This window comes from Molossus molossus, unplaced genomic scaffold (genome assembly GCF_014108415.1).
Source record: "Molossus molossus isolate mMolMol1 unplaced genomic scaffold, mMolMol1.p scaffold_m16_p_1, whole genome shotgun sequence".
Lineage (NCBI taxonomy): Eukaryota > Metazoa > Chordata > Mammalia > Chiroptera > Molossidae > Molossus > Molossus molossus.
In genome coordinates this window covers 31096059-31112512 of record NW_023425344.1, presented here as the reverse complement: position 1 = coordinate 31112512, position 16454 = coordinate 31096059, and the positions used below count along the sequence as shown (strand labels likewise).

Below are 16454 nucleotides of genomic sequence, written 5' to 3'. Positions count from 1 at the left end.
TTATTGTTGCCGTTGTTTTCAGAATCAGTTTCTTACCTTAGGAGTAAGGTAGGCCAGGCGGCCCCACCTCAGTCAGAAACACCAGATGAAAGTCAGGGATCCTTGAGAAAGAAAACACAGTGGCCTAGTTGAAATTTATACCAGAGTCCATGAATTACCATTAATCTTTGTTTTAAAAGCATAGACACGCTTCAGTTTTTTGTTCTTTGAGAATCAAAACCGGTTTTCTTCTTAAAGTATGTACCACTTCTTTCCCCAGAATCTGCAGCTACTGGGAGCTACAGCCATTGAGGATAAATTGCAAGACCAAGTGCCTGAAACCATAGAAATGCTCATGAAAGCAGACATCAAAATCTGGATTCTTACAGGGGACAAGCAAGAAACTGCCATTAACATTGGTAATTCACTTGATTCAAACTTTACATTGTGGTGCTTTTAAACAGCTTGATACATTATGGAAGATAAGTTGAGGGTATTTCAAGATTTGAAAGGTGTTTTTTTGTTAAGATTTCCAAATTTATGTTATTGGGCTTTTCTATCTACTTGCGGCCTCAGTGGCTTTAAAATTGCAGTGATTCTGTATCAGCCCAACCATAGCTCCTGCAGCCACGTGCCGCCCGCCCTCCCCTTGACCGCTGCCTCCCACCTTCCCGAGTAAGCACGTGCAGGTGACATTTTTGCAGTTCGCTGCGAAAGTCTAGAAACGGGGGTCCGCGCACGCTGTGCATTGACGCTTGTTCATTTGACCAAAGGTTATTTCTGAGCTAGGTAGGAAAGGTTGCCAGTTCGTTCATCGCACAGTCAACTCCATTTTTTGGGAAAGAGGTTTTAGCTCAGGCGGCCTGCAGTAACAGGATGCCACAAGTTGGGCGCTTTAAGCAACAGAAATAAATGTTCTCACAGCTCTGGAGGCTGGGGTGCCAGATCAGCGTCAGCAGGTTTGGTTTCTCCGGAGGCCTCTTTTCCTCGCTCGCAGACGGCCACCCCCTCGCCGTGTCCTCACACGGCCTCCCCTCTGTGCACAGCGACGCTGGCCCTCGCTTCCTCTTCCCGTGAGGGCCAGTCCTGCTGGATAAGACCCCACCCGTATGATTCATTCAACTTGAAAAACATTTTTAAGTCCCTGCCTCCAAAGGCAGTCACATTGTGTTTTAGGGCTTAAGTGTGTGAATGGGGGGGCGGGGGGCGCCTTTCAGTCTATAACAAGATCTTACCGAGCAGAAAGTTAGTGTTTGGTGTGAGAGGCCTGTAGTACCAATAATATGCAAGAAAATGCCACTTCATTTTTTCTAATTCAATAATGGTAGGTTTCCTGAGCACTATAAACCCTGACATAGATTCAACCTGTGGATATTAATGATACGGATTACCTACAAAATGCTCCCAAAGTTTAAAAAAAAAAAACATTTCAGAGATGTTCGCAGCATGAAACCACATTTTCAGAAAGTCACGATGAAGTATCATCTGTCTAAAAACATTTAGCTAGTATTTTGTTTGGAACTGTTAGTAACCACAGCAATTCAGTGCATATAAAAGTACCACAGATGCATCGTAAATTGATGTTAATAGAGGAAAATTAAAATGTAGAGAACACTAGCTAGAAGTTTAAACCTATAGGCCACACAGGTCCATTTTGACTATACATACTATCGCTGGTATTAGAGACAGAATGGAAAGAAGACAGACGAGAATGCAGAGCAGGTGAGGATTTCGCTGAAAAGCACAAATACCGTAAAACGCAGAGGGAGACTCTCCGGTGGTAACGAGTGGTGTGTGAAGAAAAGGAGAAATCCTGAAAAAATAGCTCAGGACACGTAGCCAAATGAAAGGTCCTAGGAGAAGAAGAGTGTGGTGGTGGTTTCTGATCACATTTAACACTTGAAATCTTGTTCCTAGAAAAGGTAGGGAAGATGTAGTCATTTAGCAAACGGTTGTGGTGCCCGCAGAGCCAGGAGCCAGCTAAGAGCAAGGAGCCAACCAAAACCTCTGCCCTCCTGGAGCTCAAACCCTAGTCAGGGAAACAGACAGTGACGTAAATGGGAAAACCACCTAGTGTATTAGATGCAATAATTGCTGTAAAGAAGATAAAGCAGCAAAGGGAGATAGGTATTGCACAGAGGGGTGGAGTTGTCCATCTTGGGGTCAGGTGACCTCTGAAAAGGTGACATTTGAGGAGTGACCTAAGAAGGGACAGGGAGCGTGTCACTTGGATGATTAGGGGAAGCTGTCTTTTGTTCTAGACAGAAAGAACAGAAACGCCACGGGGAGGGGTAGGAGAAGAGGTCAGCAGTGTAACAGAGCGAGGTTGGATGGGGCCCCCAAGGCTGCGGTGTTTACTCGGAGAGAACGGGAAACCGGGGGACAGTTCTGAGCAGAGGGAAGACCTGATCTGACTTCCTGTGAAAACAGTCGGTCTGCGGCTGGACTAGGACGGACTCAAAGGAACGCAGGTGTGGAAGCAGGGAGACCAGCGGGGAAGCTGCTGTATTAATCCGGGTGAAACAGGATGGTGGCTTGGACCAGGTGGTAACAGTGGAGGTGGAGAGAAGTGGTCGGATTCTGGATATATTGTAAAAGTGGAGCCCATAGGATTGACTGAGAGATTAACGGTAGAGTATGAGACAAGAAAAGGAATCGGGTAGCTCCAAGGATTTTTAGCTGTAGCAACTGGAGGGCAGAGTTGCCATTAACCAAAATGAGGCACCGGGAGGTGGGAGAGTCTGGAGTTCAGGAAGGAGATCTTAGCAGGAGACATGAGTTTCAGACTCGTCCACATATGGATGGTATGTAAAGCCACGGGAAGGCATGAGATCATCGAGGCAGTGAGCATAGATGGTATTGTTTCAGATGGGATGGCAACCGTTGAAATGTGAGGCCGGTCAGCAGGGTTGCCTGTTTTTCTCCAACCACACCGAACTGTAGGCAAACAGATCTGGAGTGAGCAGGGTCGGCGAACTGCGCAGCGGTTTGGCCCTGCAGCAAGTGTGGCAGAGTGAGAGAAGGCAGGAGCTTAGAGGATCGGTGGGATCAGTGGTCCAGAGACAGCCAGACAGCCCTCCCGCACCCTTCCCCAGACAGCTGTCAGCCCATCTGCTCTTCACGTTGGTCATCACGGAGGATATTCCGTACACGTTTGTCAGTTTTCAGGACATGGAAAACCATCACCTGTTGTGCCACACTTGCTTATCAAGACAGCCGTGACACGCCTGTCCTTGTAGCAGGTCCCTCCTGCAGTGAGCAAGAGCACTCTTCGCTTCCTGCACACCTGCAAAAGACCTGACGGGCATCTTCCTGATCAAATAGATAACATTTTAATTTCATCTAAGAAAGTATTTTTAAAAATTAAATGTAGATATTTTACAGCATTACTTTAACAGCTCTTCTCTCTAAGGAATTTAATTATATCAATTAATTTTATGTTTGGACATAGGACACTCCTGCAAACTTCTAAGGAAGAACATGGGAATGATTGTTATCAACGAAGGCTCTCTTGATGTAAGTAAAATCATCTTTTCTTTTTTTCTTTATTGATTTTAGAGAGAGAGAGAAACATCGATGACAGAGAACATCAATTGGCTGAGAAAACATCCTGCATGCCCCCCACTGGGGATTTGGCCCACAACCTGGGCATGTGTCCTTGACCAGGAATCAAACCGGCAACTCTTGGTTCATGGGTCAGTGTTCAACCACTGAGCCACACTGTCCAGGCTAAAATAATCATTTCTAGCCCTGGTCAGTGTGGCTCAGTGGTTAAAGTGTCAACCCATGGACCAGAGAGTCCCGGGTTCGGTTCTCACTGGGGGCACGTACCTCGGTTACAGTTTGTTCCCGGCCCCGGTTGAGGTTGTGTGGGTGGCAACCAGTCGAAGTGTCTCTCTCACATCGATGTTTCTCTCTCTCTCTTACCCCCCTCTCTCCCTCCTGCTCTATCTGAAGATGAATGCAAAAATGTCCTCAGGTGAGGATAAAAAATAAATAAATAATAAATAAAAAATAATCTTTTCTTAAAAAAAAAAAATTGTTTAGCCACTTAATCGTCTTGTAGTATTCCAGCGTCATGTCTGTGACAGCTGAAGAGGATTGCTTCCTATTGTGAGACCAAAAAGCTGCTTCGCAAAAGCGTCATGGCAAGAGGCTACTGAGCGACTGCGGCTTGTTCATATCTGTCCGGGTATTTTGTATCTTATGCATTTAATATTCCACTTTAGCTTCCGGCTAAATTTATTTTAAAATTAATATTTATTTTGCTTCTTTTTTAAAAAAGAAGTTGTGAACACTCTTGAACAACACAAAATAACCATTGCTAATAGGAAAGTTGTTTTATTGTTGTTGTTTGTTTTTTAATGTTCTAACTTCTGGGCTGAAATGTAAATTCCTAGGTAGACTTTTTTCCGAGCTATGATCACTGGAATTTATATTTGGGGAAGTGGGAAAACTTGTTAGGTGCACAATGTAAAATGACGTTAATGAAGAAATATGTAGATGAGATGGCCTGTAGATATTTTAAAGAAAAGATGATGATTTGTAATCCAAGGTGGAAGACAGAACAGGAGAGGTGGTATTACAGGTGCTTGAAATAGTCATTGTGACACAAAGAGCAGAGCAGAGGAAACCTGGTGATTTGGGGTGTTGGTGAAGCCGCCAGGCCAAGTGTGTAGAGGGATGAGGAGGAGGCAGATGTTCAGAAGTCAGGTGTAGAACAGGAATTCTGTGTAAGAACAAGTTGACTTCTGATTTTTAAAAATTTTTATTTAATCCCCACCCAAGGATATTTTTCCATTAATTTTTAGATAGAGTGGAAGGGAGGGAGAGAGAAAGAGAGAGAAACATCTGTGTGAGAGAGACACATCAATTGGTTGCCTCCTGCTTGACCCAGACCAGGGCCAGGGATCAAATCTGCAACCCAGATACGTGCCCTTGATCGGGGAATCAAACTCGAGACCGAGGGCTGACACTGTAACCGCTGAACCAAATGGACCAGGGTGACTTTGATGTTTAAATTGGAATTATCTCTTCATTATTTGTCCTCAAACCGTCCCTGTGATGTCTTGCCCTTTCTTGTGAACTCTTAGAGCAAAGTTCTTGCCTAAGGAATATGACGTGATTTTGCAACTGTGAAAGTTGCTTATGCCTTTAATTATTGGAGAAGTACTTTTTTGTCAACCAAACTTGAATCTGCCCCCCCCCCCCCAAAAAAAAAAGCCAGCCTGCTGTTTAAAGACTTTCCTTTGTATTCATACACTAGGCCCCCTGCCAGGCACTTGGAACACACCACTAAACAAAACTGACTCTGCCCCTTACAGCATCAGTTGAATCTATTCTCCACCCCACATATGTATTGATTTTGGTTTATTTATCCAAGTTATATTGTGTTGTGAAAAATTATGACTAAGACAGTCCAGCTTTCCAAAAACTTATTAATAATAAGGGAAATAAAATGCATGCAGGTAACAACAGAACAGGTATGAAAGTAAGGTAGATTGTTTGCTATGAAAATATTGTGACGTTTGGGGAAACATTCATAATGTAAGTGGCATTTAGTTAGATAGAGGTGAGTAACTGAGTGAGGAGGGAGAACTTGAAGCAGAAGGTTATTGCAGGTAAGCTTTAGGCATATTTGGGGGATGAAGGAGGAACATTGAACATGAACACGAGATTATAATTTTTTAAGTATTTCTTGTTTGAGTCAACATAGGCACATAAAGTAAAATTTACAGATAGTGAAACGTGTATCACCTAGCCTCATACCCGGTTCACCCCCCTAGGGATGGCCACCGGTTCCAGTTTCCTGTGTGCTCGTGCAGAGGTATTCTGCCATACCTGAGGGGTGTGTGTGCACACAGCTGTGCTGCTCAACGCGAGTCACAGCGTACTGTTCACACTACTCTATACTTTGCTTTTCTCACTTATATATATCTTAGCAACTGTTCCGTAATAGTGTGTATGAAGCCATCTAATTCGGTTTTAATGGTGGCACCGTACTTCGAAGGCACCCGGAAAGAAATGCCGCCGAGAGTTACAACTGGGAAGGCAGTCTGAGGCCAGGTGTGCAAAGCGGGGCCAGGTCTGGGGGTTTGCCTTCACGGGTAAGAGGGGCAGCTTCATCAGCCTCTTAAAAGAGGTAAGATGTGTATGAGCAGTTGTGCATAGGCATGCTCGGAAGGGTGGGGAGGCTTGGGGTGCAGGCAGAGGCCTGGGATGAGAGTTTGTTAAGAAGAAATGAGGGCACCAATGCGGAGATGTGTTGAAAGAAGCTCAGCGAGATCTGTCCCACATGGTCCCAGGGAACAGCCATCCAGGTGGTCCCAGAACTGGTTGCAGTTCGCACCTGTGCAAAAGCCTCACTGGAAGCATTTCCACACCCCTGTGGACGGTCAGGCCTTTGTCAGCACCGCGGGTCATACCCGGGACGCGGTTTTCCTGACTCCGGAAGGGAATCAGCGGTGGGACCTGTAACGCTGAGGCAAAGGCGTGGCTAGCCGTGCTTGACCTGACGTGTGATTCCTCCTGCAGAATGTGGTGGCATTGCTGCTTCTGCTTCATCATTTTTCTCCAAGTCTTAGATAAACATGTTCTCTAAGTGTTTTAAGTATAGCATGTTAATGGTAATCTCAAGGGATAAAAAGTGAAATGCCAAAGGTATTCGATGTACTGCATCATGTATTAAGACAGTAGCATTTAGTTTTATTTTGAAGGTGTCAAGAGGGTAACCCCAAAGTCATGAACACCTCAAAGGTATCTGCACTACCTGTTTCCAGGAGGAAGCAGAACTAGGGGTCACGGTGTCGGTGACAGCAGGGCCGAGTCTGTCTGTTTTGGTTTATTTACCGTTCTCAGTGCTCAGCAAAGTGCTTAGCATGTCGTAAGTGCTCCATAAATACTGGAGAAGTCAATCACTGAGTAATTTTAATTAGGGGCTCCTTTAAAAAAAAATAGTTGTAGCCCTGGCCAGTTTGCCTCAATGGTTAGTGTTGGCCCTCAGACTGAAGGGTTGCAGGTTTGATTCCCGGCCCTGGTCAGGCTCATGCAGGGGGCAACCTACCTATGTTTCTCTCTCTCACTTTCTCTCTCTCTCTTTTCCTCCCCCTCCGTACCTCTCCCCTTCCTCCCCACTCCCTCTTTTCCATTCTATCGAAAAATCAATGGAGAAATATCCTCAGTGAGGATTAACAAAGCAAAACAAAAAGAATGTTGTATATCAGTTTTAAATTTGGCAGTAATCAACCATATCTGATATTTAAAATATAAAGAGCTCAATAAAAACATATTTTAAAAAAACTACATTGCCCACCCAGTGTGATTCTGTGGACTGAGCATCCTCCCATGGACTGAGAGGTCTCGGTTGGATTCCAGGTCAGGGCATATGCCTGGGTTGTGGGCCCTATCCCCAGCAGAGGGGGCGTGCAGGAGGCAGCCCATCCATGTTTCTCTCTCACATCAGTGTTTCTATCTCTCTCTAAAATAAATCAATGAAAACATATTTAAAGTATAAAATGATTAGCAATGTCCTTTGCAACTCAAGTATTGACAGTTGGGTGTGAAAGATCACAGGCAAACCCTGTGGCCGAATAGATTGACACTAATTTGTCCAGCTGCAGAGTGCCAAGCATTCTCCCCCGCTGTCTGGGAGGCTTTTCTCCCAGGGAGGTCAGTGGGGACTTGACAGATCCGCTGTTCAGGATCAGACCGCTTCATGCACTCATTTGCTTCTGGGCAGGAAAGGAAACATCACTTTGCAGAGCTCCTTCAAATCTTGTGTCGTAAAATCCCCGGCTGAGATTGCAGGCTAGCCATTCGATGTGCTCGAATGCCTGTAGGTAAATCACTATTTTCTTTGTCACTGTCATGGAAACGAACAGCACCCTGTGTGTTCAAATTGTACTGATGATAGTAAAATATGGGATTGCTGTTCCATCGGCAAAAAGAGTAATTAACATTTAGGCAACAAACTTGGGAACATAATGTTTTAGGAAATAACATAATGGGAAAACAAATTGTGGGTGTGTGTTTTGTCAAGTGACAGTTTTAATGGATGTACTCAAATGGTTCCATGAAATAACACAATATTTAAGAGCACTGTTCTGCCCCCACCAGAATGGGAGCCTGGGCAAGTGGAAGTTAGATAACTTCTCTGAAGCGGTTTTGCTGCCTGTGAAGTAAGGATAATGTTACCCTTGGCGTATGATTAGTACAGGACATGGCACATATAAAAATGAGATGTTATGGAACTTTGTAGGGAAATAGTATTTCAATTGCTTGCAAGTTGTTTTGCATAATGATCTTTTTATTATGGAAAATGTGTTCTTTTCCCCTCTTTTAATTTTTTTCCTAAGATAGCAGGTTATAAATGTAGGTCCTCTTTTGCATAAGTGATGCATATTGCTATGAACTGTTCATATTTTCTACCAAAATATTATCTCTAATGCTGTGAAAATTATAAAGCTGAATCTCTTTTATTATGTTGAACTTGTACAAATAAAGTATCATATTTAAGCCTCCTAGATTCCAAATAGAAAAATCTTTCTCCTGGCGATGGTGGTAAAAAAAAAAAAAAAACTGTCTTCCCATAATCCAGCTCATCTCAAAAAACAAAATGCCATTTGGCTTTCTAATTTTCTCATTTTGAGTTTCAATACTGTTACTCTTCTTGAAAAATTAATGGCTGTTCAGCATTTTTTAAAACCTTTAAGTAAACATATAAAACCAAACTGCAGTTGGAAATACAAACCGAATGGAAGTCTTGGTCTGCAGATCAGATGCAGAAACCTGCCTGGCCTCTTCCTCCGCCCTCCCAGCTCCGTTCACAGCACGAGCAGCGGGACGCCCAAGGGCAGAGCTGGGTGTCCTCACCCCCTGACCTACCAAGCTAGTGTCAGATGTTACAGAGTCAGCAAAAGTGTTTCTTGGAAAGCTGATTTTTTTTTTTAATTAGTCAGTAAGAATTTCATGGGTAAGCTTCATTAAGAATCATCTAAAGTTGATCAAAATCTGTTAGATACAATACATAGATAATTTAGGTAATGTGTATAATTTCTTGTCATGTTACTCTGAGCCACTTTATTGGGGGGCGGTTCTGATTATGTTCTTGGTATAAGACATGTCCTTAAGAGTCTAAAACGGCAGGAATGTCAGCAAATGGCTTGAATGGTGTGCATCGGCCCAGCACCGCTCAGAAACCCCTTCCGCTTAATGACCTGGGTCCCGGAGATGGGTCTAGCCTCTATTTTATAGCTGTAGTTTGTCATAAAGTAATTTGTCCAAACAAATTTGTTTAAAATCCATTAGAATGGGAAACATGTAGAAATGTGAAGTAGGAACTAAGGAACCTCAAATAGGATCTATCTTGACCTCCCGGTGTCTACTGAAGGTATTTCAAAAGGTTTTATGATAATTCTGTCAGGATTGGGTTTATGTTACATTAAGGATTGATTGTTATATTATTCAAATCTCCATAGCGTGCCAACTCTGTAAATCTCTGAAAATACTTTCAGGTGATTCAAAATATATTTTTTGAAGACCTGTTTCATTGAGATAGTTCAGGATTTTACTACCCTCATGTGTCAAGTCTAGAGTGGGTGGGAAGGACCATTATTTCCTAAGTCACCAAACTGTCTTTCTTGAATCTTCTATGCTGGTCTCTCCTTCTAGCCTCCCTTTATATGGAGTGTTGCGGGATCTGGGCTTGGCAGAAGGGCTGGATCTTAAATCCCTTCTTACGGTTTTTCCTCCTCCTCCTCCTCCTCTCTGGATTCCCTGGAAACCAAAAAACGGACGGAGGGGATAATTACTTACTGTATACTTATTGACTCCACAGGAATGATGATTAAATATGTATGTAGAGAGCTTGGAGAAATAAACTTCCTCCCCTAGAAGTCAGAAGGCTCCAGTGTTCCCAGGTTTAACTCCCGAGAAGGCCGTGCCCGCCTCTCCTGATCACGGGCAGTGTCCGTGGACAGTCTCCGTTCGGCCTGACTAGGATTCGCGGCGTATATGGGGAGCAGCGGGCAGATCTCAAAGGAAAATGCAGGCTTCTGGCTTTCTGTGAGAAGGGAGCTCCACACTCCTTCCGGGTTCTGTGCATTACTGTGATAGTCCTTAAAAACAGAAACACTAGCTGACATTTATGAAGTGCTTCATTCTTGTAATAGGTCCTGAACTACGGACTTGACAGGGACAATCTCATTGACACCTGGAAACATTAGTAAGTAGATACTATTAAGACCAACGTTGAAAGGTTAACTTACCTCTCGTGCTAAGCATCATGGAAAGATGTTTCTAAGTCATTGGATTCCAGAGACTAAGCAAATAGATGTCTGGGCCTCCGCCACCAGCTATTCTTATAAAACAAAAATAATAACAACATTCATCTTTAGGGAGTTGTGAAGATTAAACAAAGCAATCAATTTTAAATACTTAGAAACAATGCCCAACATTTAGTAAGCACTTAAGAAATATGGACCATTATCATCATCATCATTTTTATTATTTCTTTTAGCATTATTATTCCAAGAGAGAAAAGGCAGGCGCTCCTCATGCCATCAGCTATAAGACGTGATTTTAAACAGCCGCCTTTTCACTACTTAAATTTTCTCCTTAATTTGAGACTAGAACCTCAGGCCAGCCTAGGTTTGGTTATGGATACCAGTGTTTATCCCCACTGATATATTTTATAGAAAATGAATTGTTAGCCATATTTGATATCCACAAGCATAAGAATATATATTTTTCAATGCCACGGTAAAAGAAAGCCTTTATGGGATTGTTCACTTCTTTCTAGCACAGTTTGATTTTCTAACACCATGTAAGCTTCAAATATAACTTACAGCACATTCCTGACATAAATGGTGAAGTTGTCATCTATACACTTTTAAGTTCACCGTGTGTGTATTATACAGACAAACCTCAGTGTTTGGGGACCGGCCACCGCTGAGTGGCCTCTGAAAGTAATCCAGAATAAGCACGTTACTGACTCGACTCCAGAAAAGGAGGGACAAGGAGCATTGGAGCTACTTCGGGTTTTGTCTCGATATGTCCCATGAGTCCAATACAGTACATTTTGTATCGCTTTGGAAAATAGTTTAGGCAGCTCTTAAACCACATGGAGTTTCCCTCCACTGCCAGCATCAGGGTTCCAGCACTGGGAGTTCCCTTGGCCATTATTAGCAAAACTGTTTTGCCTTTTTGGCTGCAAAGTATTAAGATCTTAGTTTAACTTTGGAGTTGTTCCTGTACCCGTGTCAGAAGCAAAGCTGTGTCCTGTGGCAGGAGGGTTGCTCAGGCACCATGTGGCGCATTGCTCTTCCGAGCATCTCTCCGTGAAGAACGCAAACTTGGTTACATTTGAAAGAAATGGGTTTGCGAAAAATGTAAACATTACCAAAAAATGAAAATAACAAATGCACAAATAATCTGCTCTCCTTTCCGCTGATTTAAGACAGGTCTGCCACAAGCCCAAGTATGGGGTCGTGAAAGCTCCATCAGACCCGTTGTTTGGTCTCCTAAGACCTGAATGTGTCCCCTTTTCTTAAACAAAACCGAGCAATCTTGGCCTGTGTGCAAAGCCTTAAGTGACATTGTTCACAAATTCAGTGTTCTGTTCTGAGAAATTCTTCCCCCGCAAGCCTGACTATTCTTTATCTCTGTTTCTGGCCGAACATCTGAGCTGTGCCAAGGCTCCCTGTGACCTAGAACTACAGATACGGACTTTCAGACCAGTCTGTCCCCTGCTGCTCACCCCACAGCTGGTTGACATTTCTGAGGCAGTGGGCCGTGCCATGTGACTTTCTGCATTTCTGCCACCATGTCTTTTTTTACAATAATTTTTTAAATATCTTGCCTGGCCGGTGTGGCTCAGTGGTTGAGCATCGACCCATGCACCAAGAAGTCACAGGTTTGATGCCCCATCAGGGCACATGCCCAGGTTGTGGGCTCAGTCCCCAGTGGGGGGCATGAAAGAAGTGGCCAGTTGATGTTCTTTCTCATCGATGTTTCTATGTCTCTTTCTCATCAATAAAAATAATAATTAAAAATAATAATTTTTAAAATATCTTTATTGAGCCCTGGCCAGATTGGCTCAGTGGTTGGCATGTCAGCCGGTGGCCCAGTGAGTTGCGGGTTCGATTCCGGTCACCGGCATGTACCTCGGTTGTGGTTCATCCCTGGCCCTGGTCGGGGTCATGCAGGAGGCAACCAGTCGATGTGTGTCTCTTACATGGATGTTTCTCTCTCTCCCCCTCCCTCCCACTCTATCTGAAGCTAAAGTGGAAAAATATCCTCGGATGAGGATTTAAAATTTAAAAAAAAAATATATATATATATATATATCAATCTTTATTGATTTTTTTTTTTAGAGAGAGAGGGAGAGAGAAACATCCATGTGAGAGCAGAACATCAGTCAGCTGCCTTCTGCACCCCCCATCAGGAATTGAGCCCGCAACGCAGGCATGTGCCCTGACTGAGAATCGAACTGGCAGCCTTTGGGTGCATAGGACAACGCCCAGCCAACTGAGCCACAGCGCCAGGGCTGCCACCATATATTCTGATGAGTCGGCACAATTGACAGACAACCTACCAAGTGCCAGGTGTAACCTACATACGTTAGTCTCTGCCCCTCCTGGCTGGTGGCGGTTGCTCAAGTACAGGTAGAGACTGTGTGCACGTAGCCAGTGCAGGATCCTGAATTTCAGTCTAGATTGTGCTGAGTCCCAAACTGTTGGTTCTTTTTGTTTGTAAACAATCATAGTTTTTTGAGTGGTGGCAGGGACTCAGTCACAGAAGGACGCATTCTGGGAGACATCCCCCACATTTTCTAACTTGTCCCTACCTTCTTTTCCACTCATCGCCAGAACTACAAAGCAGCTGAAAGAGGGGTGTCCTTCTGGAAAATGGTGGGTCCGGGTTGCATTTATGGACTTCAGGACAGACCCTCTATTTTGTTTTACTAATACAACAATGGAACCTAAGATTTGACTGAATGCACGTACGAAATAATAGAAATGATGTGCATTTGGGATTTGCGTTGAGAAAACAGCAGATTCTTCTGTATTCTTACATTAATTAATTCAGACCATTAAGAAAATGGGCCCGACGCTCACTTTCTTTGTGGTTCTGGGTAACGGATTCTCACAGGCCCCTCTTGTTACTGTCTCCAAACCATTGGTTTGACAATTTGCTTATTTTCCAAAAATCGGTTGTGTATTCTGAGCAGGCCCTTCCTGCTGCGCGGAAGGCAGCGGAGAGACTGGATGTCTGCCGCCCGGTTTCTCCAGAGCGCTTCCTTCCTCGCCTGAGTCACGGCCGCACTGGGAATATTTAATACCGAGCTCAAAATAAGTGTTTAGGGGCCTTTCAGTGGTGGTTTAAAATAATTACTGTGAGGGCTTTAGTAAAAGCCTTTATCCACAGAACTATTTAAATTATATAATTATATCCCCTCCTCACCCTTCCTTCTCTTCCCTGGATTTGTCTGCATTTGCTACGCGCCCCCACCCAGCACTGCAACGTCAACTTGGACCCGGCTCGACACTGCCTCTCTCCAGGGCACCCGAGTGAGCCTGGATGCCTCACAAGGAGGTATTTGCCTGATGGAACCTATCATAGTCCCCAAACCCAAACCTCCGCCCAGGGGCCAAGAACAATTTACCCTGCACTGTAACTTCCTCTTCTTACCTTCTTCCATTCTGTAACCCTTGATCTCTCTCAGATGGCATGACCCCAGTGGGATATGGGACCGTTTCCTCAATTACAGTGGTTTTTATCTCCTCCTGCCCCAGAAATCCCATATCTGTGTATCAGCATGGAAATTTTCTGTCTCTTTCCCTCTCCATTATATTTAGCAATACGTATTGATTAAATGCATTTGCTTGGCTGCCTTCCACGAAGCTGATGCGGAGGACCTCTCTGGCCATATGTTTTTAATGATTTTACCTCTGTCTTTCCTTACCCATTTTGGAAAGATTGCTTTGTGTTGGTTTGGTTCTAGGAGAATATGTTTTTAAAGGTTACTGTCTAGTGTGGTCTGGGAGTTCAGAAACACCAAAGCTTTTTGATCAAAAACTATGTCTGAGAGAGCTAGTGATCCTGACCGGGATGAGGGCTAAATGAACCAGTTGTGTATAAATGTAGTTTCTCTCTACTCTCAGGCAACTCTTCACAACTTATTACAGCCTACAGTAGCTGCAGGGGTAGTAGATATATGTGTTACCTGGGGGTGTATGGAACGTCCAGTGTTTCAATGAATCTAACACATTGTCAAAAACTAGGTTATACCCAGTGGTTCATTCGTGTTGCTATGATGGGACTCATAAGTCACTCTTTAAGAAAGTGCTAACATTGTCCATACTTGATATGGTCGAAATGTGTCATGAAGAATGGCCTTGGAGTGCTCTGTTCATTTGTAATTTTAGGGTGTGAACATTTGGAGAGTGTAAAAGTAGAGAAAGAATGAAACATTCTTTGGTCAAAAATTTGCAAATACCTCATGTCTTAAATGATGATGAGATGGGGCCACAAACCACCAAAACAGTTAATAAAATATTTGTTAGTTTAAGATTATTTTATAGATCATCTTACTTGACATTTGAAATGAACTGATAGTAGGTTTTTAAAGTCAGACCCTTAGCAAACTAAAGATTTTTTTCATACACACCCCCAGTGAATATTTGTTTCTCTGCTTTTAAAAACAATTAGGCCCCGGCCCATGTGGCTCCATTGGTTGGGCATCATCTTGTGCATCAAAAGGTTGCTGGTTCGATTCCCAGTCAGGGCACATGCCTGGTTTGTGGGCTCAATCCCCAGGAGGGGGCATGCAGGAGGCAGCCAACCAATGTCCTGCTCTCACATCGATGTTCCTCTCTCTCCCTGCCCCTTCCTCTCTCTCTCAAAACTCAATAAAATATTTTCAAAATAATAATAATAATAATGAGGGAATAGATTGGAATACATATGTATTCCTGGTGAAAAGTGTATTGGTGGACCATGAAATGAACTTAGCTATGACACTTTTTCATATGATGCGTATATGAAAATATAATCCTTTCGAGAACCCTGATCCTGTGAAGTCACCTGATCCAAGTGTTTTGGAATTCTTGGTGTCTTTCCTTGAGTTAGTGGTTGAAACTATTTCTTATTTCTCATTTAATTGTTTTTTTTTTTCCTTTTATACCACCGAGGACTTTTTTCAAAATAAAACACTTAATGTTTCCTTTGCAAGGAAGGTAGAAAATGCTCAATTAGTTTATTTTTACCCTACACTCTACACCCACCTGAAGTTGAGGAAAATCTTGAGCGCTCAGCCAGCGGGTGTATTGGCTTCTAGACCCTTAATTCTTTACAGTGTGGCTTCATCATTTTGTGAGCCCTCGTGGCCAGCCCTGACTTTTTAGCGGCCCACTTCGTCATGGCTGCACATGGGCACGTGCTGTTGGCCGGGGCGCGTGCTGATGTGACGTGAGCACGCCAGCGGACAGGCTCCAAAGGGCCACCGCACAGCGGCTCAGCCTCCAGCAAGTTCTGTTTGAGCAGAGTCACCGTCTTCGTTCAACAAGATTCCTGCTGGTGTTCTCCTGTCATGTTGTGTTGCATTTTGACCTTTTTATGGAGAATAAGTGGAAACCGAAATCTGTGATGCTGATACTAAAGTAAGAAGTGCAGGCTTCATAAACATAAGTGCGTTCCCACAAGGGTGACAGTTGTCTTCCAAAAGCGATTCATCATTAGCCCCAACTGGAAGCTTATTTCACTTCATTGGTGGTGAACTCACGAAGGAAAAGAACAAGGAAATGCTGTGTCTGAAAGTCAAAGTGTAGTTTAGACTTTTGATGTATTTTTTTCTTTCTGGGAATTGAATCCTCCTTATAGGTTAATCATTGAACCTACACACATATAACAGATTCCCAGGAATAAATATAAATGTTAGATACTTATTTGTATTAAGACCCAAACACCAACCTGTACTTTGGACTAAATATGTATAAATATACTTTTTAAAAATGTATCTTTATTGCTGAAAGTATTACAGATTTCCCTTGTTTTCCCCCCATTGACACTCTCCTCCCCGCCTTCACCTCACGGTTGTCTGTGTCCATTGGTTGTGCATATATGCATAGAAGTTCTGCGGTTTATCTCTTTCCACCCCCACCCCCTTCCCCCTGAGGTCTGTCGGTCTGTTCCCTACTTCCATGTCTATGGGTCCATTTTGTTCATCAGCTTATTTTATTCATTATATTCCACAAATAAGTGAGATCGTGTAGTATTTGCCTTTCTCTGACTGGCTTATTTTGCTTGGCATAATATTCTCAAGGTCCCTCCATGTCATCTCAAAGGGTAAGAGATCTCTCTTTATTACAGCTGCGTAGTACTCCATTGTGTATATGTATCACAGCTTTTTTATCCACTCATCTACTGATGGACACCTGGGCTGTTTCCAGATCTTAGCTGTTCTTTTCACTTCTGGT

At 43.4% G+C, this 16454-nt stretch overlaps 1 protein-coding gene across 3 annotated transcripts in view; it reads left to right on the top strand.

Annotated features, from left to right (window-relative positions):
• The window catches only part of ATP8A1 (ATPase phospholipid transporting 8A1), a 210606-nt gene that overhangs the window by 115084 nt on the left and 79068 nt on the right, over positions 1 to 16454 (top strand). For all 3 annotated transcript variants that reach the window (XM_036257326.1, XM_036257318.1, XM_036257333.1), the window contains 2 exons: positions 260 to 398; positions 3431 to 3495. In XM_036257326.1, the coding sequence (XP_036113219.1) occupies positions 260 to 398; positions 3431 to 3495 (204 nt within the window). The remainder of the gene's footprint in view (positions 1 to 259; positions 399 to 3430; positions 3496 to 16454) is intronic.